General features: G+C 34.4%; 2 protein-coding genes across 3 annotated transcripts; both read right to left on the bottom strand.

Moving 5' to 3' along the window:
• Positions 1-581: 581 nt before the first annotated feature.
• LOC146922242 (SLH domain protein) lies at positions 582-24,301 on the bottom strand. 2 transcript variants are annotated; one of them, XM_085715272.1, is made up of 11 exons: positions 23,848-24,301; positions 23,676-23,758; positions 6,768-6,825; positions 5,424-5,512; positions 4,674-4,762; positions 4,461-4,564; positions 4,261-4,363; positions 4,100-4,175; positions 3,889-3,994; positions 1,793-2,324; positions 582-918 (listed from the first exon to the last, which is right to left on the bottom strand). In XM_085715272.1, exons 1-11 carry the CDS (start codon positions 24,155-24,157, stop codon positions 825-827), a joined length of 1,644 nt encoding a protein of 547 aa, XP_085571398.1. In that variant the 5' UTR covers positions 24,158-24,301; the 3' UTR covers positions 582-824. The 2 variants fall into 2 exon arrangements, with proteins under 2 accessions (XP_085571398.1, XP_085571399.1); XM_085715273.1 differs by lacking the exons at positions 23,676-23,758; positions 23,848-24,301 and adding an exon at positions 6,995-7,441 and having other exon boundaries at positions 6,768-6,905.
• LOC146922243 (uncharacterized) lies at positions 10,553-13,878 on the bottom strand. The gene is made up of 4 exons (XM_085710513.1): positions 13,831-13,878; positions 13,496-13,642; positions 13,351-13,402; positions 10,553-10,899 (listed from the first exon to the last, which is right to left on the bottom strand). The coding sequence occupies exons 1-4, from the start codon at positions 13,876-13,878 to the stop codon at positions 10,712-10,714; spliced, it is 435 nt and encodes a 144-aa protein (XP_085566639.1). The 3' UTR covers positions 10,553-10,711.
• Positions 24,302-25,991: the final 1,690 nt, after the last annotated feature.

Raw genomic sequence — 25,991 nt, 5'->3', positions numbered from 1 at the left:
TTTATTTTGAAGAAGATTTAGTCACGTATTTGGTGTATAAATAGTTATCAAGGAAAGTGGAGTGTCCATAAATCTGGCGATCGATTGATTCCATAAACGTGTTAGTAGAGGAAGATGAAATCTTTGTGTCAGTAGAGGCAAGACCAGCTTCAGAGTAACGATACTAAAATCCTCCTCTTAGGCCTACCAATAAAAATTAATTTTATTAAATTTTATAATTTAAATTTTGTCGGATTTGAGCTCAAAGACTTTTAACATTTCAAAGTATTTTATAAATGTATAAGATTTGAAATAACTCTAATTTTAGCAAAAATTCTACAAGAGTTGAATGACTCTGGATGTTTAGCAAAAATTCACCCCCACTTATTGATTGAATCATCACTTTGTCTTCCCGAACTATATATATAGTGTTTGAATCCAATGGCTTGTTTACATCCGCTACCGGTAGGAAGGTAAAGTTGTTGAGTTTTGAATAATATATGCTGATTTGTACGAAGGTTGGCACAGAAGAAACACAAGAATCCTATTTGGAATCAGGTTTCAGTTGCAGTTGTTTGGTCGGATTCAGACTGTGTATTCGATTGGCATTACAAAAGAATTTTATTAAAAACAATTGTATAAAATTAAACAATTCCAATGTTACCTCCTGTGCATCCTACGATTCTATCACTAGTATACAAAACCAAAGGTCGAAGCTCATGCTGAGCCAAAAATCCCTTACTTTTCTCATTGAAAGATCATACCAAAAAGCATGATGGCCGAAATATTTTATGCCTTTGGTAAATAAAATTATAACAATTTACATTTATTTGACGTGCCTACATTCAAGCTTGGTCATCCCATTTCCATCTTCGCCCTACCTCAGCAAGAACAGCAGCACGAGCTTGGCTTCTTCTTGCCTCGTCCTCCACCCAAGTTCTGCCCAACTCAAAATACATTACAAGATGTTAACTCTATAATTCAAAGATACGGTACTAATCTGGAGCACGGTTTATATAAAAGCAAACAATTCATATTTAGTTGTGGACTAAGGAAAGCAAAAGAAATCTTTCATAGAAGAAGTAAATGAAAATTTGCGCACAGTGGTTTTGTTTAAATCTGGCTTTTGAAAAAATCTATTGGCATAGATTCACACATGTAACTGTAAGAGACGATGCTTTGTTATTGCTATAGTGATAAGAAAATCATGTACTGTTAGCTTCAAGATCATGCAAGTTGTGACAAGATGAACCCTAGAGATAAGATATGATCATGAATGGAAATAGGTGCAGAGTATGCATGTTTAATTATTTAAGTATAAGAAATTGCACTAATCTGGACACGATTGCCCAAGAGCAAAGAATTTCAGATGCGGAAGGGAGAACCAAAGAGAACTTAAACAGAAATTATCAAAAGGTAACATATCATAAATAGTTTGTCAAAAGATTGGCTTTTAGAGTAGACCAATTGCATCAATTGACCCACGTAGCTCAGTGACACCATGTTCTTTCTTTATCTTTTTTTAGGAAACAGTGAGACAATGCTTTGTTGTAGTAAAAAAGAAGAATCATGCGCCACTACAAGTTTATACTACAAATTACTTGTGCCACAATTATTTAGCTACCATAGCAATGTAAACTTTGGACACCAAATCAAAATACCAACTCCAAACCTTCCCACTAATCACTATTGTGGCTTTGCAATCCTCACGATTTTGAAATAGGAATTGGGAAAGCATAAATCAAGATAGTAACTGAATGGATACTTGACTGGACTGTAAATAAACAGTAAATAAGCAGAAGTCATAAATTACCTAAGCATCTGAAGAGCTTCTTTCTCGGCTTCTAGCGTGGATTTGGTGTCAAGAATTTTTTCATGCTTGAACTCTAAATCTGTGAGTAACTTCTGTACAGTCTGTTTTTCATCTACATATATGACTCTCTCTAAGGCAAGCTTTTCTGATATCTCATCAACTTCTTCTTTCAAACTAAGCAGCATCTGCTTCTGACAAGCCATTGCTGCCTGTTCTTTTAAAAAATCAGCATTTATTTTTTCTTGATTGATCTTCTCTTCGACCAAATTGTTTGCTGCCTCAAGGTAAAGCCTCTCCACATCAGAACCGTGATTTTTCTCTTCACTAATCTTTGCATCCCAAAACTTCTGTATGTCTCCTCGGCTTAGCAGCTCAGATCTAATCTCTTCTGTCTCATCTTGCCTGGCAGAATTCTCAGCTTCTAATCTTGATATTTCAGCAGATATTGCTTCTTTCATCCTGCCACTTGTCAGAGCCACAGCCGCTTGTGCTATTGTTGAAGGTTTGTTTGGCTGAAAGCGCTTACTCTGTCCTGTAAAACAGTTAATTCACAACAGATTCCTGATATGATCATTCTTCATTATTGCACTCCTAGATACATAGCAATAACCCTAGCCTAAAAGATAAAATAACAGGCACTACTTCATTCATTAACCCAGTTTACAGACCAAGATAAAAGCATAAAATGGGGGCTGAAAATTCAAAGTTCATTTGATATCTCATTTGTTTATGCTTACACTGCTCAATATTATTCTCTATTTGGTATTCTTAAAAATTCTATATATATATATATATATATATATATATATATATATATATATATATATATATATATATATATATATATATATATATATATAATCTATATAATCCATTAAATAAAAATTAGAAGTAAAAAAATAAAGGAGAACATCAAAGACTGAGGAAACAATGAAACATAGTGGTATAGTTAAAGAAAACTGTAGTGGTTGTAACAACAAATATCCTCAAACAAAGAGAGAGAAATTGGGCCTGTTTGGCCCAGTTAGAAAACCTAATTGCACGAGATTGTTGAGAGGAATTCGGCCATCACTGTTGCATAAATATAATTCTGGGTTTTCCTGAAAACCCAACCCGGATCCCTATCAATTACAAAAATGGGATTTTTAGCTCAAAACCGAAACAAGTTTCTGGAAATACAGATGCGGGCTGAGTTGTGATTTTCACTTCATGGAACGATCCTGCAACTGTCGATCACATGTACATCACTACACGGAGGGAGATTCAAAGATTGCAGAATTGTGCAATGTCACGAGGTGACTCATGATCCTGCTAACATTGGGCCCAAGTGAGGAGCTGATCCAGCATCAACCAATGGCCCCGGGGTGTGGTAAGTTTATTCGAGAAATAGGCATGTGTGATATGCTATCGGAAGTGACTGTGAGAGACAGATAATCGGTTAGACCTCTAATTAGAGAAAAATATAAGAGGAGAGGGCAAATATATAGCAGTTAGTGATGAAGTTATTTTTATTATTGTGACAGTTATGTGTGTTGGTGTACAAGAGTTAAGACTAAGTAGGAAAAGACAAGGGAAAATTGGCTATTAGGAAGTTATATGAAAGGTTATTGGGAGGGAGAGGCCAAGCTCTCCAATTCTTGAAGAACCCATTAGAAAACTGTGACCTTGTCAAACCAACTCTTTGTAATGCTTTCTGTTGTAACAATTGTGTATGTCTGAATCTCTGACTGAGAACCTTTCTCCAGAGATTGATCTTGAGAAAGGTACACAATGTTGCAACAATTCTGTTTGGTACCAGTTCTTAGAAGAATGTTACATCTATTAACAGAAAATAATAGACGAGAGAAATTCATCTTGAAGAATATTTTCTGTTAGAAATGGGTAGAGTGCATTAGCTCTCTGCAAGGAGCTTGCTCTGTGGATGGGGAACCATTTCCTCTGTAAACCCTCATTTGAATTCAATAATATACACATTTTGTCATTTTCTCTCTTATTTTCTTCTCTATTTTGTTGTGATAAATGTGCCAATTGTTATTGTTCGTGAGAAAAGAAAAGAAGAAAAAAAAAACGAAACATCGATACATAAGAGATCATACCAAAAACTTTTCTGAGTATACTACCATCTCCTGCCAACATGTCCAAATAAACTCCCGAAGATGTTATCTCTTTCACATCCATATAACCTGCTTTTTTAATAGATACCTGGACTGTAAAAAAGTCAGGTTTTAAGAGATGACATACATGTGAAGATTTTCATCATGCATACTTAAAAATTACCTAAATACTTGTCTTTTTAAAACCACGTACCTGGTCGATTATCCCAGAGAAAAATCCATACTCCAACTGAGTTCTCCATTCCATTAGATCTTGTCGTGAAATGAATCTGCAGTTGAAAATTGAAATATCTTCCATTCAGTTCAATGTAATTTGATTGTGAAGATTATAAGAGCAATGGAATACAAATTCACCTATCAGGAAAAAAAATTATGTCTTCTTTATACTCAGTTCCACAACCATTTGAACTATTTGTCCAAGATAATTTGCTGGGGACCACACCGGCTTCTGCCAAGACTTTAGCATTGAATAGGAAAATATTATAAATCATTCAAATATCTTCCCATAAGAAACTTGATTTTGGGGTCGAGTGAAATTCCATAACTTTTATTACCTTGAATAGACTGAAAATCTGGGTCATCAATGCCGATATCATCAAATGCAGTAACTACAGAGCCAGACAGGGATACAATTGGAGCAATCCTGTGTTTTGGATTTCTGGAAGACAAAGAAACCCATTTTAAATGGAAGCCACACAAACCTACATGTTTGAGCTCTAAATTAATTTCTGACAACGACGTTACATGAATGATGCACGGGAACTAACCTTTCCAACGACGAATTTAATTTAATTAGCCATCTAGCAAATTGTCTTCTGGTACACAATTCATTAGCTTCCACATCATCTTCAACTATCTAGACAAATCAGCACAAACCATAATTTCAAGCCTAGAATTCCACTAAAGAGTGCACAAACACAGAGCATAGTTTTAGTGCAACATAGTAGAACACAACCGATGTGAGAGAACAAATTACAAAAACATATTGGATTTAAGCCCTAAGCAGCACAAATTTATGCCTACCATAGGATACGTGTAGCCCTTCATCCAGAAATTCTCAAGCCCAGAGAAATACTAAGTTAGACATTATCATCATACATACTAATGCATTAATATACTATCTATACGAACATGTGTCTAGCTTTTCCCTCAATTCTTGCTTGTTTTATCTTTTCTTCTAGAACATGCACATCAGCTAAAAACATATGCAGCATAACCAATATCGAAACAAATGACTCCAGCAATGTTAAGCAAATGCCAGTACATTGAACTAAATAAGGTAGAGAGCTATGATTCACATGTCTAAAAAATAATTCATATATTTAAAAAAACAAATTTTCAGAAATAACCAAATATAATGACATCTCAATACCAAAAAGAAAAAGAAAAAACTGATAATGTTTGTACAATAATTATTCTTTTATTTTATGAAATGATCTTGAGTTGTACAGAGTACACCTAGGTGAATACTACTTGTCTGCCTTATATATATAAAAACCATTCTTCTAGAAACAAACCTTCAACTTCTTTAAGACTGACAATGCTTCTTCTTGGGTGGAATCAGCTGAAACAGGGATTGTAACTCGTGCCGGCTTTTCAGTAGTTTCTGATATGCAGGGTAAAAAAAGGATGAAGATATTTCGAGAAATATACAACACAAAAAGTAAATACTCAACCTTAATCTTAAACAGAAAATATCAAACTATTGAAGCAATAAAAAATATCTTGACAACAACAACCAAGCCTTTTCCCACTAAGTGGGGTCGGCTACATGAATCAAACAACAACGCCATAGTGTTTGTTCTATCAAAAACCATGTCTTTCTCCAACCCATTAATCTCTAGATCCTTCTTAATAGTTTCTCTTATAGTTTTTCTAGGTCTTCCCCTACCCTACCACTAGTGATTTGACTCCCCTCCATCTGATCTATTCTCCTTACTATAGAATCCACAGGTCTTCTCTCTACATGTCCAAACCACCTAAGTCTAGTTTCTACCCATCTTTTCTACTATAGGTGTGTGTTACCCCAACCCTCTCTCTTTAATGCTTTCATTTCTAATCTTATCTCGTCTAGTCTTACCACACATCCAACACAACATCCTCATCTTTGCTACACTTAATTTAAGTTCGTGTTGGTTCTTAAGCGCCCAACACTTTGTCCCGTACAGCATCGCCCGTCTTACCACTTTCCGATAAAAAAATTCCCTTCAACTTGAGCGGTACTTTCGCATCACATAAAACACCTGAGGCACTCCTCCATTTGAACTAGAATTAAATGTTTCGATCAAAACTGGACCGAATAAAATTTGATGTTTACAAAATATAGCAAAACAGTATTTGAGAGAAATTCTTAGATCCTGATGATTCTAAAAACATTAAGGACAGCGGTTAAAAGAACTACTATCATTATTTCTAGAAAATGAGATGTAGCACTATTGATGGAAATCTAGATGTATTACGGAAGAGAACAGTTGATACACTTTGAGCCCAACCTATACGGTTCAAACTGAAATGATCACAACCATTCCCCTTCCATGTTCCCTCCCCTAAATATGGTTGCTATTTAACCCAACTAACTGCTGCATAAGCAAATTTCCCAATTTCCTTACTCAGCCCCTTTATTGAGATTATACCTATACCAGTATCCTAAGGTCTTATTCAACCGAGTTGAAGTTAGCAACATGTCGATTACACACCCGAGGTTGGTAATAACTGAGGGACAATGCCCCCTAACCTAAGTAGGCCTAGCAGCGAAACAAAAGGTATTAAAAATAGTGTTTACTACCTTACTCTAAGGTAGCAGGAAAGTAAAATGAAGACAATATTCACAACAAATAGGCTGGTCCATTGTGGTTGCTTACCAGTTTGTATAACGGCTTCTTCAGCGGTGGATTCATCAAACTCCTCCTCCTCCACCACAGCTTTGTCTCGATCACCACGAGTGGTGGTAATTGTACTCCATATTCGTTGCATTGGGGTTGTGAATTGAATATTGAAACCTAAACGCACGTCAATTTGAATGAGTATTGACAACAACAAAAACAACAAATAAAGTGAAACAGAAATGACTGACTGACTGACTACTCACCATTATTATTTCTACTAGAAAGGGAGAAGGCGGCAAGAAGAAGAGCGAGGGAAGCAGTAGCAGCAGCAGCAAAAGGAGCAAAGGAAGAAAATGGTTTGTGGGCGGTGGTGGAGCGGGCGGGTGAATCGAGGTGGGCCCAGCCGTTGAAATCGGGAGAAGAAGTAGATTGGGGGGTGAGGCGAAAGCAGCGGCGTGGAGTGGGAAGATGAAAAAGAGAAGGTTTGTAATTGTTGTTGTTGGTAGAGGAGGATGGAAGGAATAGGAAGAAGGAAGAAGGGTTAGGTGTACTAACAACACTACAAGGCCACATTATTATTATTATTCTTTTCGAATTAGGGTTGAGAGAGCAGAGAACGAATGTATATTCACTCTGCCCACTGCCTTCTGCCTTCTGCCTATGCCTCACACCAATGCCTTTTCTTCTCTACTTTCAAAACTGCTACTACTACTTAATTCTTTCTACGCAATTCTTTCGGGAATCTATGCTCTGCTTCAACTGAACCTTTTCAAACTCACTCGCCTCAATGCTAAGGACAACGAGTTCACTTCCACTATATTTTATTTTTTTTATTTTTTTTAAGGAATTTTTATTTTTTTTTATTGTTCTTTTATTGAGTAAATAGAAAGGAAACAATAAACCTCAAAATAAGTACTCGTGAGCTTAACTCAGTTGGTATGAACAATGCATAGTATATGCAAGGTTCGGTGTTCGAATCCCGGCCACCACAAAAAAAACCTCAAAATTAGTATAATTCTTGCAAATATCCTTTGAAATTAAAGAAAGACAAAATTTTCCCTCAAATTGTTAAACGTAGATAAGTTTGCCCCTTTATTAGTCAATATGACGTGGTTGTTGACTGTTTACATGGACTGTCACGTCATATGAGATAATTGGTTTTTTTTTATAATTTCTTGATTTTTTTTTTACTAACATTCGCTTAAACACTCACACCCTCTAACTATATGAGTTAGGGGTGTTCACGGTTAGAGTGGCCCGATCACCCAACCCGAACCAAACCACATTTATACGAACTCGTTCAAGTTCAGGTCCATCCTGAACCAACCTATTCAAACCCGTAGTAGTTTGGTTCGGGGGTTTAAGATTACAAACTTGTGAACCAAACCTTTTCAACAAAATTGTAAATTTTTAATTTTTTTTATTGTATAGTTTAAGACATTTATACCCTAATCTTAAAGTGTTTCAAATAAATTCAATTGTTAGCATTTTAAATATTGAAATTTAATTTAAATATTAGAATTTTTATGAAATAGAATGTCATTTTATTATATTTTTTATTTGGATTTTTTTAAGAAGTAGGTTTTAGTGACCTGTTGACCCAACCCAAATCAAAACCCGATCATTATCGGGTTGGTTCGGTTCAAGTTTGATATAAAAATGCAGGTCTTTTACTCAACCTAAACCAATTAGATTTGATAGAATCAAATATCGGGTTTGGCTAAATCCAACCCACCCCAACCTGTGTCAACCTCTAATGAGTAAATACCTCCTCAAATTTTACACTTATGTGCAAAATGTCATCTAAAATTAACAATAATCAAGCTTATTGTATATTGTGTGACATCCTCTATTGTATTCTTATTTTAGAACGGAAAGATTCTCCCCTTCTTTTGCCCCACCGAGTTCAAAGGTAACGCAACCCGCTTTCTCTATACCTCTTTGTGATTTGCATGGAAAATTTTTCCATATCTATCTCTGAAGTTGTTCAAGCAGATAATTAGAAACCAATACATGTGTCAAAAAATGGTCCAAGTTTCTTTCTTTTTTTCTTTTTTTTTTTTTTGCAGACGATGTCTTCCTCTTTTCGAACTTAACTTGCACGCAAGGCAAACTTATGACAAATATTTTTGACAAGTCTAGTTTGGCTTCAGGCTTAAAAATGAATGGTGTGAAGTCTAGAGCCTTGTTCACTAAGGGGGGTGACCAGAAAAATGACAGCAGCACTAATTCTTCTGACTAAGGGGGTGACCAGAAAAATGATAGCATCATTAATTCTCAGTGAACTTAATAGAGTGAGGAGGGATCCGTTGACTCCGGGAGTAACTCTTTAGAGTTACTCCTAATTTTGACCGTTGATCTTAATTTTAATTAATGGCTAGGATTGATTACTAATGATGCCTAGTGTAACATTATCATTTTTTTTTGACAAATAGTGTAACATTATCATACCCCTTCTTCCTTCTTAACAATTGGGCATTGAGAATAATTGAAGGCTCACATACCAACAAATTATCATTGACACCTTTCATCATAAAAGTATCGATCCATACCTACAAACCTATCAAATCGTTCAATATCAGAAATTAAACATTAGATTAACATGTAATAGTGTTTTAGGTTAACAATCCATTGCAATTGAAGGCAAGCCTCTAGGGTGTCATTGAGATAATTGAACCCAAGAAGAGAAATTTCAATATGCACAGAAGGCATCAAATATATATAAAGATATCACCAAAATTAGATGTGCTAAATTCAAATTGAGATTGAAGGCACACATAATTTCTGAGATATAATGAAAAAAAGTTCTCCAAGGTTCCTATGTTCAATAGCTGCTGCGCAAGACTTTCTTTTTGAGATAATAATGAAAAAAGTTCTCGCCTGCATACTCTGTTTAAATGGAGATTTCCGTTTAATTGATGTTGGTCTCATAAAGGAGGAAGAAGGAGTAATAAAAAAATAAAAAAATTTGAAGGGAGTAATAAAATCTTATTATAGGGATTAATAGTAATCAATCACAGCCATTAATTAATACTAAAATCAATGGTTAAAATTTGGAGTAACTCTTTACACTTACTCTTGGAATCAATGGATCCCTCCTCTAATAGAGTTGCTCTACTTTATCAATGTTGAACTATATTCATACCAACTCAATATGCAAGTGAGTTTTCTGCATGTTAGTATATGCCATAATATTGATCAACTCACTAGAAGCTTCATTTGGAAAGGTGGAACTAATAAAAGTATATATTTGGTTGGTTTGAACAAAGTCACTGAATTAAAAAGCAAGGTGGTCTTGGCGTTTGTTTGTCTAGAGAGGTTAATATTGCTATGCTTGGTAAGTTGGTTTGGGATATCGAACATCTCCAATAAATCGTGGGTTAGCATGTTGTCTACCAAATATCTGAATGGAAATTCTTTATTGCAATCTCCTAAATCTTATGTCTGACAGGTTTCAAATTCCATATCAAAAGCAAAAGACATTCTTAGAGATGATTTTAGTTACAGGATAAGGAATGGTAATTCCTTATTTTGGTACTCTCCTTGGCTTTATAAAAATACCTTGGTTCTATGTACGCTTTCAACTGTATTGCTAGAACAAATATTCATTTGCACTGTTATGCGGTTGAGATTCTCTCGATCTGAGAAGTTTCATCTTTGACATGATGATCCTCCTCCTAGTCTCATTTCCATTTCAGATTCTGATGCTCGGAGGAATGACCATTTGAGAGAATAGTTGTCTTGTGTTATGACGCCATCTTAATTGGCTTGTGACCAAGATATCTAAATTCTAACAACATTTACGTGTTATGACTCTAGCATAAGAAAGTGAAATGCGTTTTTATTAAGATGACAAACACCTAGTATCTGAGTACAAAAGTTTGTTTTGAAGAATTTGATACTTAGGTGAAACAGCAGCCAAAATAACAAAGCCACTTAGGAGAGCAAGACCAAGGCCTAAAGAATTTACAACCATGGACTCAGTGTTGTGTTTGGATACATTTCTCTGTGTTTGCAAGAATGTCAGCTTCTCTAATAATCCAGTTTCCGCCGTTGCTACTGCCAATGCATAAGTGTATAGGCCAAGAAATACATGCCAAGGTAAGATCCTTATCCTCACTGATCGCATTTCTCCTCGGTGCCAAAAGTTCAAGAAGCCTATTAGCCACTGCAATGCAACATGTTGAACTTTGTTATGAATTTTTGTTAAAAAATTAAAACTAAACCATACATAAAAGAATTTTGCTCTTGCCCCTACACTTTTCACTCGCGCCCTGCAGGCATGCCAAAAATGCACTTGCGTTAGTTAACTACCGCAAGTGTTAAACTTTGTGTTACTTACCTCACACTAGTTTACAATTTCCAAAAGAACAGCTACAGCAGTTTATATGCACAACAATAACAAGGGGTTGGAACGACACATAATTAATTTCTATCAATGGAAATTCAATTCAAAAAGTCAAGCCTTGCACGGTATATTACGACACCAGTGGTGATAATAACAATTCATAATTGGGATTGAAGTGAAAAGCGCAACAATCAGGACATACATGAATAAAGGGGGGGAAGCAACTAAATTGGAATAAAAGGATAACAATAAGAAACTGGAATTTGGAATTAGCAATCGCTGCGTGAATTCAAATGGAAAAATATTTCTGCAGAAATTCTATTGTAAATTCCAGTGTGAGTTAACTCACGCAAGTGTTAATTCCAGCGTGAGTTAAGTTGCGCGGCGTTAGTTAACTAACACATGGGTATTTTGGTCAGCGAAAAGTGCAGAGGAGAGAGCAGAAAAAAATTTGATATGTAAGAAATAGTAGAATATTGTTGAATTATATGATAAAGTCGATATAATTCTATCCAAAAACATACTACATCAGTTAACATACTTAAGTGTATACATAGCGTGGTGTATTTTCTCCTCACTTGAATTGTGAGAAATAATATAATGTTGTTGAATTATATGATAAAGTCGATGTTGGTGAATACATATATGTTGATTGATTGTGATATGGTTGGTGAATACATATAAGTTGATTGATTGTGATATTGTTGGTGAATACATATATGTTAATTGATTGCGATATTGTCGGTGAATGCATATATGTTAAGTGATGGAGATTTTGTTGGTAACTTCTTTTCATAATTTATAATACAAATAAAAATAATTACTAGCACTTTAATAAGTAATATAATAATTTGATAAAAACTAAAGAAAAAAAATACACGTTTTCTGAACACGTCTATATAACACACACATTTTCCATTGTAAAGTTCACCATAAAAAATAATACACTCTCATCTCTTCCTTCTTTTTTCCTCTATCTCCAATTTAAATCATGGCAAAAGTAGGAGTTAGTGTTGGTCTGAAGTATGATCGTGTACATGAAACTAATGATGTTAATTACGTTAGAGGATCCGTGAATTCCGCCGTTCGAGTCAAGGACTTGTTGATAAATCATTTTGGGTTTAAGTCTGAGGACATAACTCTTCTCATAGATGAATATCCAACGATGACTTGTCCTCCAGAAAACAATTTTGAAATAAAACCAAGTGTTGTCACCCACAAAACCCTTTTGACACTGTTGCTGAATTTGTTTTGAAAATAAATTGATTTTTGCAATATGGGAGAAACGATACGAATTTTGCAAAACTTTGAAATTTTAAGTGAGTTGGCCTACGAAACGTTGACGTATACACTACTGCACTCATATATTAGTGCAGTAGTGTATACATCAACGTCTCATAGGCCAACTCATTTAAATTTCAAAGTTTTGCAAAGTTCGTATCGTTTCTCCCATATTGCAAAAACCAATTCATTTTCAAAACAAATTCAACAACAATGTCAAAAGGGTTTCGTGGGTGACAACACTTGGTTTTATTTCAAAATTGTTTTCTGGACGACAAGTCATCGTCGGATATTCATCTATGAGAAGGGTTATGTCCTCAGACTAAAACCCAAAATGATTTATCAACAAGTTCTTGACTCGAACGGCGGAATTCACGGGTCCTCTAACATAATTAACATCATTAGTTTGATGTGCACGGTCATACTTCAGACCAACACTAACTCCTACTTTTGTCATGACTTAAATTGGAGATAGAGGAAAAAAGAAGGAAGAGATGAGAGTGTATTGTTTTTTATGGTGAACTTTACAATGGAAAATGTGTGTATGTTATATAGACGTGTTCAGAAAATAAGTATTTTTTTCTTTAGTTTTTATCAAATTATTATATTACTTATTACAGTACTAGTAATTATTTTTATTTGTATTATAAATTATGAAAAAAAGTTACCAACAAAATCACCATCACTTAACATATATGCATTCACGGACAATATCACAATCAATTAACATATATGTATTCACCAACAATATCACAATCAATCAACATATATATGTATTCACCAACATCGACTTTATCATATAATTCAACAACATCATACTATTTCTCACAATTCAAGTGAGGAGAAAATACATCACACTACGTCCTTAAAAAAGTATGTATACACTAAGTATGACCAATAATGACTTGATTTCATTATGTACAATATCCTAATCCAATACATAATATTTTTGGGTTGCTGAAATTAGAGTACTACTACTAATTAAGTTACCTTCTCCACTTAAAAGGATAAAACCAATGACCATGAGCACAGGATGGAGAACCTGCAATTAAATTAAATTAAAATAAAGCTTATGCATCGTTTTGATGTAAATGAAAAGGGAATGAAGAAAATAGAGATGTGTGTATGTATGTACTGCATAGATGAGATCCTGTTGAGGAAGAGAATTAGGAGTATTGAGGAAGCTAGATTTGAAAGCAAGAGCCCAGAAGAGAACAAGAAATGCTACTGAAAGACCACAAACTCTCGCAAGAAAGAGCAAAGGGAGTAGTGACGGAAAGACCTAACAACTGTAACTAAATGTGTTTGTTAGTTTGTAAAGCTGCCTCTCACCAGTCAGTGACTCACTACTAACTACACTCGTGGATGGCTGCCGACAACCTGGCTCTTAGATCCACTTTTTCTTCCATAACGGGTTTTCAGAAAAAGAAAGAGAGAAAGAGGATGAAGATCTTATATTCCAGATCTGACCGTTGCCGCCGCGTTTAGCAACCACTGCTTCTGCACAACATTTAACATCTTCAACCCTTCAACACAATCGTTGTTTACCCATTGCAGATCTTAGAATAGAAAATGGTATCATACTGACAGAAGGTCGCTGCGAAAACACCTTTGTTTGCGACCAAATTGACATGAGTAAAAGCCATAGAATTACAACAAAGCAAAAAACTAAAGGTCTCAACATTTACATAACAGTAGAAGATTAGATTCAAGAAGAGAGAATATAAAGTGTAATAAATAAATAAACGTTTTCTTTCAAAATAAAAATAAATAATTGCATTAAAAACAAGAAGTGTGAAAGGTGTAGTCATTCTTTAGTCACATCTCTTTCAAAATAAAAATAAGTAATTGCATTAAAAACAAGAAGTGTGAAAGGTGTAGTCATTCTTTAGTCACATCTCTTTCAAAATAAAAATAAGTAATTGATTAAAAACAAGAAGTGTGAAAGGTGTAGTCATTCTTTAGTCACATCTCTGCAATAAAGTTGAAAATTTATATATTATACTCCCTCCGTTTTAAAATAAGTGTCGTTTTAGGTGTTTACACACATATTAAGAAATGCAATGATTAAGAGAAAGAGAATGGTTATTTTACCAAATTATCTTTATTAACTATTGGTTAGTTTTAAAAGTAATACTTTGAAAGTAGTGTGCATAGTATTAATTGGAGGATACAATTGAAAAGAAAAAGTTATTATTGCATTGGAAACTGAAAGCGACACTCATTTTAAAACAATTTTTTTTTGCTAAAACGACACTTATTTTAAAACGGAGGGGGTAGTATTTTCTAGACTCTAGCTACCTGTCAAAGTTAAAAAGCTTTTTACGACTTGGCATAATGGCATGTGTATGTTTATTAAAAGCATATGTAGCATGTGCAACTACATTATCCGGTTCAGAACACGGTTGGCGGGAGGGGATTCTTTTTGGTCTATTTTTCTTCAAGTGTGGGATATCTTAACCCTTTATCCCATTTCTCCTATTTTTTAATTCAAATATGTCTCCCTTTTCACACCTAGCAAATTAAGGATCAAGAATCAAGTCGACTCTTATGTGCATGAGAGAATCCTTTTCCGTAGTTGGTAACTCTTTTGTAGCCGGTACAAACTAAAGTCTTTAAGGAACAACGGTCAAGAAGTCATGGACGAAATCGGTTAGCATTGGATCACTTTATCACACTCGATCCGAACCATTGTAACTCACACCAAACCGAACACTTTAACCCGTTGACCTGATAAACCGTTTTAAACCCGCCCGACTTTCAATATTCCCATGCGGTTTTACCGGTTTGGGTCGGACCGCGGGTTTGTGTCCACCCCTTAAATAACTTTTAATATATATTGGTTCCATTACAAGTGGACTTACTTCATTTTGTATTTTTAATTTTGGATTGAAAAATGATATTTTTACAATTTTTGTGACAATTTTCTCTCTCATATTTCTCTTATTACTTTGATTTCTCTGTCAATATCTTATTTTCATTGTAAATTATGGTTGTCACGTAAGTTGTCATTGAAATGGTTGTTCAAATAACACAACTCTTTTAGATTATATAATTTTAAGAGTAACTAGCAACAAACCCGTGCTAAGCACGGGCCCGTGCTACGCACGGGTTAATTCGAAGTGGGGGGCTACGCATCAAAGCGCATTGCAATATTACATGAATTGAGAAAAATCAGACAAAACTAATGGTAAAGCTGGCATTAATGATAAAAGGGCAAATTACTTTAACTTCCCTGATATTTTCTTAAATAACATAAGCACCCCTTATAATTTTCCAAACACAACAATCCCCCCCCCCCCCTTCATTTTATCCATTTCAATAACTTTGTTAATATACAATTTGATTTCAGTTATTTTGGTTTGTTTGTATCTGTTTTCTCTTTTCACAATTAAGTTAAATGATATTTTTTTCTTGATTTGTTTGTATCTGTTTTCTCTTTTCAAAATTAAGTTAAATTAGGTTTTTTTTTCACAGTGGAGAAACTATAACAACATTTGTTTTTACCACCAAATAGAATCAAACATCGGTAATTACATAAGAGATCAAAGGAGAATACAAAAATGAGAAGAATTTTGGTGGATGGACAATGTGGTTGATCAATGAAAATAAAATCATCTTCGATATATCCATTTAAAAATTAAACCACATTGACCGAGGAACAGTAAGTTGAGAAAAATCACCAAGTGAAAAATGGAAAAAAAATGGTCGAAAATTAAATGAGTTCATACTCATAATTAACAAATGGATTTAATAAAGTTTAAACTGTGTTATATTATAAGAGAAGTTCTTGTCAATTTGATAAAAAAAAAAAAAGGGAGATTAGTGTTTAGTTAAAAAATAGAGCGGGTGTTTGTGTTATTTAAGAAGACCGTAAGGGATGTTAGTGTAGTTTGTCCATGAAAAAATCATTGAAATAGTTGTTATTAAATATTATGAAGTGGTAAACTAAAAAAATGTAGAAATGTTTAAAATAGTGAAGATTTCATTATTGATAAAGATGTCGTTATTAGTCCCGTGTATAAATTGTACAACAATATTATTTAGTGACTCATTTATCACGTATTCAGTGTTTTTTAGAGTCATCTTTCTAAAGATATAATAATTAATATTTTACAACAATAAAAAAATAATATTTTATAATATGACATGGTGGCCTGATTTCTTTGATTTTCTGTTGTTTTCAAATATGTTGAGATCTGCCGATTTCAAAGTGTCTTGTTTGTCTACACTCTAGTTCTTCAAGCTCGAAAGAGCTTTTATGCTATTAAATTTGTTTATGGAATTGTTGGCACTTGGATTTTGAAACCGTGCTGACGGTCGATCCATTAATTGTTTTTCGTAGAGGTTCACTTTTCATTTTTTTTTATGACATGGTTTCATGCCCGTGTACGGGTTCGCTTGTTGATTAGTGAATTTTGTTACGATATATTTGGATTGATCCACTTGATCTGATTTATTATGTGATATCCCCGTTTTTTTTGTTGTACCTAAGTCATGGTCTAATGCTCTCGGTCTCTTTATCTATTTCTTTTTATTTAATATAATTTTTCTTGACAAAAAAAGATAAAGAAAAAACAAAGGCAAACATTTTGTAATTTTTTTTAACTCTTTAGACATTTAAAAGTTGGATTATAGGAAAATTTGTTTTGATTGGGATTAAGTTTGTTTGTTCTAAAAAAAAGATTAAGTTAGTGTGTTTTATCGAGTGAGTTTGTTTTAATTTATTTTTAAGAGAAAAAATATGGGGAAGTTGAAACAAAAGACACAAAAGGATATAATTTTGATGACATGTCAAAAAAATTAAGAAGGGGTAAGATTGTATTTTGGGTAGACATTAATTTTAAAATTAGAGAATAGAAGATATAGGAAAAATTGTTTTGATTGAGATTAAGAATAAGTTTGTTTGTTTAAAAAAAAGATTAAGTTAGTGTGTTTTATCGAGTGAGTTTGTTTAATTTGTTTTTAGGAGAGAAAAAATAAGGGAAAGTTGATGCAAAAGACACAAAAGGATATAATTTTGATGACGTGTCAAAATATTAAGAAGGGGTAAGATTGTATTTTTGGTAGACATTAAGTTTCATAATTAGAGAATAGATGATATTTTGACATCTATTTGATGACAACTTTGTTGACAACCTTGTTTTTCTCACTTCTTATTGGTCAAAAACAATGGAGAGAGAAAAAGGAAGAGAGAGGATAACAACATCATGTGAGTATGAGAGAGAAAGTTGTCCAAAAGTTGTCAAAAAGTGGTTGTCAAAATATCATTTCTCTAATTTTAATTGTCTTAGAGTTCAACAACTTGTTTGAAATGATTTTATGTCTTTGAAAATTCAACAAATTCTTATTTTATAAAATAATATAAAAACAACGAGTTTATAATTATATTAAAAAAATCATAATATTTTTGTAAATAATATACATTTCAACTAATCTGTGCTAAGATCTAAGTTAATCATCAAGTTTAAGGTTTTCTTCTTTTTCAATCTTGACTTCATTTCCAACCTTTTTGTTAGCAACAATTTTCTCTTTTAGGTCAATTTTATTAACAAGGTACAAATCATCATCTCCTATTACCTCATAATTGTTAGACAATATGACGATTACACCGATAAGCTAGAGGGGGTGAATAACTTATTCCTTTTAAATTCTTTTCTAATTTGAAATTCTTTTGAAAAACGAATGAGTATTCGAAATTGCGCACAAGATATGAATGATAAAAAAGCAATGCAATGTGTAGAGAACAATTCAATTTGAATGAAAGATTCACACTTGAATTTTTTTTTTTGAATCGGCAAATATTATTAAACGTCATCCCCGCAAGACGCAAGGTATGGACGAAACAAGATACAAATGGTGCCGCATATAGACGGTACACCATAACAACCTAAAAACACCCCTGCAAATAAACCCACCAAAACACATCACCACCTAAAACATACTCCTTCAAAAAAAAACAAGCATTGTAAACACGGTATCCACCACCGCTCATCGTCACTACTCACCCCCAAAGAACACCCTCAAAATAAAACACCCAGACCTCAACACCCAAGCTGAGCCACAATTCGAAGAGCACCTGACCGAAGGATCATGCAGGTTTCACAACCTCGCGACCTCCGATCCACCGAAAGAGCACAAAACAAAAGCCCAAAAACGAACTCGAGACAAAGAACTGACTCCTGATCTCGAATCAAAAGTGATCGACCCACCAGACTTTAGTCCCAAATTAGCAGGGCACCCCTCGCCCCCCGGTACACCAGAAAAAACCAAATCAAGCCAAACAAAGATTGCAGCTAGACCCCGACTCCCGATCTCGAAGCAAAAGTAATCGGCCCACCGGAAACCAGCACACAATATGTAAGACGAAAGACATGGCATGCGAAGTTTAAACAACTAACCTATCAAAAGGAAAAGGCTCAACACAACGGGACATGCTATCAATCAATTATCAACACACAAAGTAATCAACAAAACCAATAACTAAGTCAAACCAAACCTAACTTTATCAGAAGAAACAACTACCACAAGAAATAAGCTACTTTGATATACGAAGGAAGATTATCAACAAGTCAATCTCTGATATGCAAGGTCATTGAATTGGTAATGTATTCACAAATGTGATAAATGGAAATTAGGTTTTAGGAAAATATTCAATCACAATCATATGGTAATTAAGCTAATCAATAAACATCATATATCAAAGTTAATTGCTTAAATTAAAGAGTTAAAGAAGAAGTGAACACCAGAGATTTATAGAGGTTTCTCTTTTTCATCCCCACTATGGGTATATCCTCTCTTCGTAGAAGAAAACGTCTCTTCCACTGGCTTCCATTAAATGTTGAAAATGTTTACAAGTGTAAGATTACAAAGATTCCTTCAATTCCTAATCTGAATTTTCTATCCTAAGCAATCACACGAAGCATCCAATCTTCAAACTCTCTAGAAATCGGATTATCCCAAGGTCTTCAAATCTAAAGCTTGCATGCAACCCTTCGACTTTTTCGCCAAGAAATCTTCTTTGATATACCTCTGCTTCAATCTCCTTTAACCTTGATTGTTTGAGAAACAACCCCCACAATTACCTTCAGAGGTGAAATATATCTCCTTTTGCTTTAGATCCTTGAAAGAAACCAAACTTAAAAAATCCTATAGCACACTAATAATCTAGATGTCAAATCATAAAAATGATGTTTAGAAAAAGTGTTTAATATGAAGAAGTTTATAGTGAAGAGAGTGAAAAGACTTTAGAGTGTTTTTGCAAGTTGATTCTATGAGTGAGAGAAGGATAAGATACTAAGTATATACATTCAAGTGAGATAGAAGCAAGTTGGGCCCAAAATAATACAGAAAAATAACGTTTTAATCGATTCAAGGAAGTTTAAATATATTCAATAGTGTGAATTTTGAATTTTAGGTTGACATGAAGATTGAGTAGATTCAGAGAAACTTTGAATCAACTCAAAGAATTTCATATGAAGATTGAATATATTCAAATCTATACAGGCACAATTTTGAATCGAATCACAACTTATAAAAAGGATTTGAATTGATTCAAAATGGTTTGAATAAATTCAAAATCAATTTTCATGAGCTAAACACCTGATAGTTTGACTGGATCGATTCAAAATATGCAATGCAAGGTTTGAATCGATTCAAAATAATTTGAATAGATACAAAATCAATTTTCATGAGCTAAACACCCAAGAGTTTGAATGATTCGATTCAAATTATGCAATGCAATTTGTGAATGGAATAAAATCACTAAAAAATATATTTTGAAAAACTTGAACGCAAAACTTGATTCCAAATTTTACAACCTTTCTAGTAGCACACTTGTGCGGAGTATGTGATCTAAACTGAACGAGTGTTGTACAAAAACTAATGACATCACTCAAAACATAAGTTACTACTTAATCAAACATACGCTACTACATAAGCTAATAGATAGAGACAACTTTCAATATCTTGCCGACCGACTTAGTTCATTATAGGTAATCATCCTACCGACATATCTTTCATCCCATTTTTTTTTACAATTTCTCGACAGTGTGGTCTCTGTAGCACAAAAGTAAGAGGAATTGGACAACCATCCTTCAAATATACCATCATAAATGGTTGTGATTCACATGTGCGAGACAAATCATTCGTTGTATATGCGAAGGTGCATCGTGTAGAGGGATAAAAGTTTCTGATTTCCCTTTATTAATGGATCGTAAAACCACCACATGCTTGTATCTATGTGCAATGAGGAAATTCATATCCGACATGATCATCCATTTATCTCGTGGACCAAGACCAATATCATCACCAGTCAGAGCGTTGGGGCTAAGGTTGAGAAAAGACTCCCCCTTGATGCTCTTAGCATTTGCCTTTCTCTTGAATCACTTCATTCTGAATGAATAGTTGTGAATGAGAGAAATTGTATTTGTAGGCTTAATTCCAAGTGGGGTTGGGCTGAAAAACTGGGCTTTTCCCCCAAATCCGCAGTTGAAAACAACAAAATGTTGTTTTTCTATCAGGTGCGCACACGCGCCAAGCTTGAAGGCATGTGCCTCGTGTAATAGTGCAAAAACAAACTGTTTTGCTCTGCAGCCAAGTCAGTAAGCAGTTCAAGAGAGAATGCAGTTATATCATGTGTAAGAAGTGTCATACATGACCCAAGGCTAAACATGGGTATATATGGTTTGGATCGAGAGATCCCAATCCAGATCAAATGTTACGAAGCACCTTGATGGTCACTTTTGTCCCCTTAGAGACAATTGTCCAAGTGAAGGCCAGACCATAATCCAGTGAGATTTAGGGCGTATCCATCGTATGATGCCGCCTGCTTTTGGGGCTCGGGTCGGACCCGGGCCTAATCGAATTGGTCCTTTGGTATGTTCAGAACAAATATCCATAAATTTTATTTCTTCAAAATATCCATACATTTTTTTCATAACAAAAAAAAGTTAATCACATTTTAATAAAACAAGTTCATTTATTAAAAAAAATCAAATATTAAGGGTAACAGTATTGGTTTGTTTTAAAGGAGAATTGAAGAGTCACGTAATAATAGTGTATAGTATGAGGTTTTTTTACTGAAGTTGAAAAGGGTAGTAAGATTATTTATGTAATTTACTTAGTTTATTAGCGGGCACGGATATCCACAGATGTGGATACCATCAAATATGTATCTGTATCCAGTAAATAACTTTTTGTTGAAATATCCATTTATTTTATTCATGTGTATCCATTAAGGTATCCGCTCCGTGCTCGTGGCGGATTTTATCCGCGGATATCCACAGATGCAGATTTTTTGGTCATCCCTAGAACGACCGATATTAAAACATCACTTAAGCAGGGTCGTTCCTCGAGTTTTAGGGGCCTTAGGCATAATATGAGAAAGGAGCCCCTTACATAACACATCATAAAATTTGTTAGCTCATTGTTGTAATTTTATTAACTCTTCATTTCATTTTTTTCCGCTTTCCACTACCAAATAAATATTTTTTTAAACAACATCTAAAAATAAATTAATTACTCCATAGACACCAAAACAAAATAAAATATCCTAGAAGTATAGAACAATAACACATGTGAAATAGACTGAAATTTTAGCACCTAAGAATAATAGCACCAAAAAAGTAAAAGTATATCAACTCGTAATTAACTAAATTTAAACTTTTGGAAGCAAAATTCTCCAATGTTAAACTCATAACAACAATGATACATGATACAAAATTAGTGTTAGACTTTTTAGAAGAATCATAGATACAAGAACTCCTTTGTATACTAGAAGTACATCATTCCTATTTTTATATGTTATAAATATCTCTAACAAGTTAATTATGATGATACATGAATGTGTCTCGCATGATCTTAAGATCATTATTAAATTCAACTATGCAATCCTTTCAATCAACTTAAGAAAGTTGACATTACTATATTGATGTAATTTATTTTTTGGAACCTTTGAAAGACAAGATTAAGATTAATTTCTCTAGCAGATTCATTTTCAACTAAAATATAATTTGTTTTGTTATGAAAATTATATCAATAAGATTAAGGACAGTGGTTAAAAGAACTACTATCATTATTTCTAGAAAATGAGATGTAGCACTATTGATGGAAATCTAGATGTATTACGGAAGAGAACAGTTGATACACTTTGTGCCCAACCTATACGGTTCAAACTGAAATGATCACAACCATTCCCCTTCCATGTTCCCTCCCCTAAATATGGTTTGCTATTTAACCCAACTAACTGCTGCATAAGCAAATTTCCCAATTTCCTTACTCAGCCCCTTTATTGAGATTAGACATATACCCAGTATCCTAATAGTAGTTTTTAATTAAATGCAAAAAAATAATAATTACAATTTGAGTAAGCACTCATTTTCCGTCTTTGAAGTAATGAAAAGAATATATATTTAAATAAAAACAATAACTCCTCCAATCTAACTTCTATTAGTCATTTTAGTCTAATGTCGTCAACTTAGTTGCTAAACTCCGTGAAATCTTGATAGCTGTCACGTTTTTTAGCCACCTTAAGATGTTGATTTGTCAAACTGATGCAACACATTACGTCTCACATGTCAAGGACCAAATTGAATGGTAAAAGCACAAAATTGTTCATCCTCCTTAACCTAAAAAATTTCAGTGATGCTAAGCAATCTTCAATGCAAGTTTGAATCTGGTAACGGGGGGTGGTTGCTCGTGTGTAGTGGTTCTGGGATAGGTTTCTGTGTAGAAAATGAGGGGTGGCATGGATGGGGCCCGGTGTGGTGGTCGGAGTGAAACTCAAAATGAAAAAGATTGGCCTTTGTTTGAGTCACTAACGTGAGTCCCTGGGTATTTCACATCAGTGTGACTAATCAGCACCTCTCAGAGTTAAGCAACTGAGTTGCCATCAAAGACAGAACATGAGTTTGATTCCACACTTATAGACCTCCCAGGCAGAGAGTGCATAGACAGACTCTCCAAAAAATGGTTTACCAGACCGACACGAGCGATTCACAATACTTGAAGGGTATTAAAAATAGTGTTTACTACTTTACTCTAAGGTCTTATTCAACCGAGCTGAAGTTAGCAACATGTTGATTACACACCGGAGATTGGTAATAAGTGAGGGACAATGCCCGCTAACCTAAGTGGCCTAGCAGCGAAACAACAGGTATTAAAAATAGTGTTTACTACCTTACCCTAAGATATCAGAAAAGTAAAATGAAGACAATATTCACAACAAATAAGCTGGTCCATTGTGGTTGCTTACCAGTTTGTGTAACGGCTTCTTCAGCGGTGGATTCATCAAACCCCTCCTCCTCCACCTTCTCCACAGCTTTGTCTCGATCACCATGAGTGGTGGTAATTGTACTCCACATTCGTTGTAACGGGGTTGTGAATTGAATATTAAAACCTAAATGCACGTCAATTTGAATGAGTATTGACAACAACAAAAACAACAAATAAAGTGAAACAGAAATGACTGACTGACTGACTACTCACCATTATTATTTCTACTTGAAAGGGAGAAGGCGGCAAGAAGAAGAGCGACGGAAGCAGTAGCAGCAGCAGCAAAAGGAGCAAAGGAAGAAAATGGTTTGTGGGCGGTGGTGGAGCGGGCGGGTGAATCGAGGTGGGCCCATCCGTTGAAATCGGGAGAAGTAGTAGATTGGGGGGTGAGGCGAAAGCAGCGGCGTGGAGTGGGAAAACGAAAAGGAGAGGGTTTGTAATTGTTGTTGTTGGTAGAGGAGGATGGAAGGAATAGAAAGAAGGAAGAAGGGTTGGGTGTAGTAACAACACTACAAGGCCACATTATTATTCTTTTCGAATTAGGGTTGAAAGCAGAGAACGAATGTATATTCACTCTGCCCACTGCCTTGTGCCGATGCCTCACACCAATGCTTTTTCTTCTCTACTTTCAAAACTGCTACTACTTAATTCTTTCTACGCAATTCTTGAGGGAATCTATGCTCTGCTTCAACCGAACCTTTTCAAACTCACTCGCCTCAATGCTAAGGACAACGAGTTCACTTCCACTATTTTTATTTTTATTTTTATTTTTATTTTTATTTTTTTAAGGATTTTTTTTTATTTGAGTAAATAGAAAGGAAATGAGTTTAACTCAGTTGGTATAGACAATGCATAGTATATGCAAGATCTGGGGTTCAAATCCCGGCCACGACAAAAAAAAAACCTCAAAATTAGTATAATTCTTGCAAATATCCTCTGAAATTAGAGAAAGACAAAATTTCCCCTCAACATGACGTGATTGTTGACTGTTTACATGGACCGTCACGTTATATGAGATAATTGGTTTTTTTTTATTTTATAATTTCTTGATTTTTATTTTTTACTAACATTCGCTTAAACACAGGTAACCAAAAAAAACATTCGCTTAAACACTCACACCTTATAACTATATGAGTAGGGGTGTTCACTGTTAGAGTGACCCGATCACCCAACCAGAACCAAACCACATTTATACGAACTCGTTCAAGTTCAGGTCCATCCTGAACCAACCTATTCAAACCTGTAGTAGTTTGGTTCGGGGGTTTAAGATTACAAACTTGTGAACCAAACTTGTTCAACAAAATTGTAAATTTTTAATTTTTTATTGTATAGTTTAAGACATTTATACCTTAATCTTAAAGTGTTTCAAATAAATTCAATTGTTAGCATTTTAAATATTAGAAATTTTATGAAATAGAATGTCATTTTATTATATTTTTTATTTGGATTTTTTTAAGAAGTAGGTTTTAGTGATCCGTTGACCCAACCTGAATCAAAACCCGATCATTATCGGGTTGGTTCGGTTCAAGTTTGATATAAAAATGCGGGAGAGGATCCACTCCAGTGGAAATTTCCTCCTGTGAAATCATCTTAGCCGTCCATTTCTTTTAATGACATCTTAATTAATCTTAGCCCTTCATTCATTTTAATGTGTTCATTTCCATTACCCCCCCCCCCCACTTCCACATTCTGGCTTCATCTTCTTCCAGTGAACACTGAACATCATCTGTAAAAATAATCGTTAAGTGGAGACTTCCACCAAGTTTCAAATCACAAGTCATAATGATTTCCTCAACCGCAACGGGATCGGGAGAGTTGATCGCAAAACCTGATATTTTGTTACAGTGGTTTCATACCAGTGGCTAATTTAACAAACTATTGTGTATCTGGATCTGTTTGTATGCTCCACTAGGGTGTATTTGCCTTTTATTTTGGTGGATTGGTCTATCTATGATTTTGAGAGAAATGGGTGAAAATTGTAGTAGCTTTGGTGGCTATAATATTTTTACAATTTGACAGGTTCAGTTATTAATTTAAACATGATCAGACTTTCTATGTCTTTTATTGCCGATACATGTTGGTTTCGCATCTGTAAAATATGTTTTTCTGCACTATTCTAGCAGTGCACAACTGATCATAAGAGGTCTGCAATCAGAATACCTTGTAGCAGCAGTTTTATGTGTTGCAGCAGCAATTTTATGTGCTGTTTTTCTGCACTATTCTAGCAGTTTTATGTGTTGTTGTAACAACAGTTTTATGTGCTATTTTTCTGCACTATTCTAACAGCTTTATGTGCTATTTTTCTGCATTATTCTAGTAGTGCAATACCCGTAACAAAACCTATAGCAGCAGTTTTA

Source organism: Medicago sativa, chromosome 5, assembly GCF_051527215.1.
Source record: "Medicago sativa cultivar Bolivia chromosome 5, Bolivia_mono, whole genome shotgun sequence".
In the NCBI taxonomy this organism is placed as follows: domain Eukaryota; kingdom Viridiplantae; phylum Streptophyta; class Magnoliopsida; order Fabales; family Fabaceae; genus Medicago; species Medicago sativa.
The sequence above is the reverse complement of the archived record's forward strand: the minus strand, read 5'-3'. Positions and strand labels throughout refer to the sequence as shown.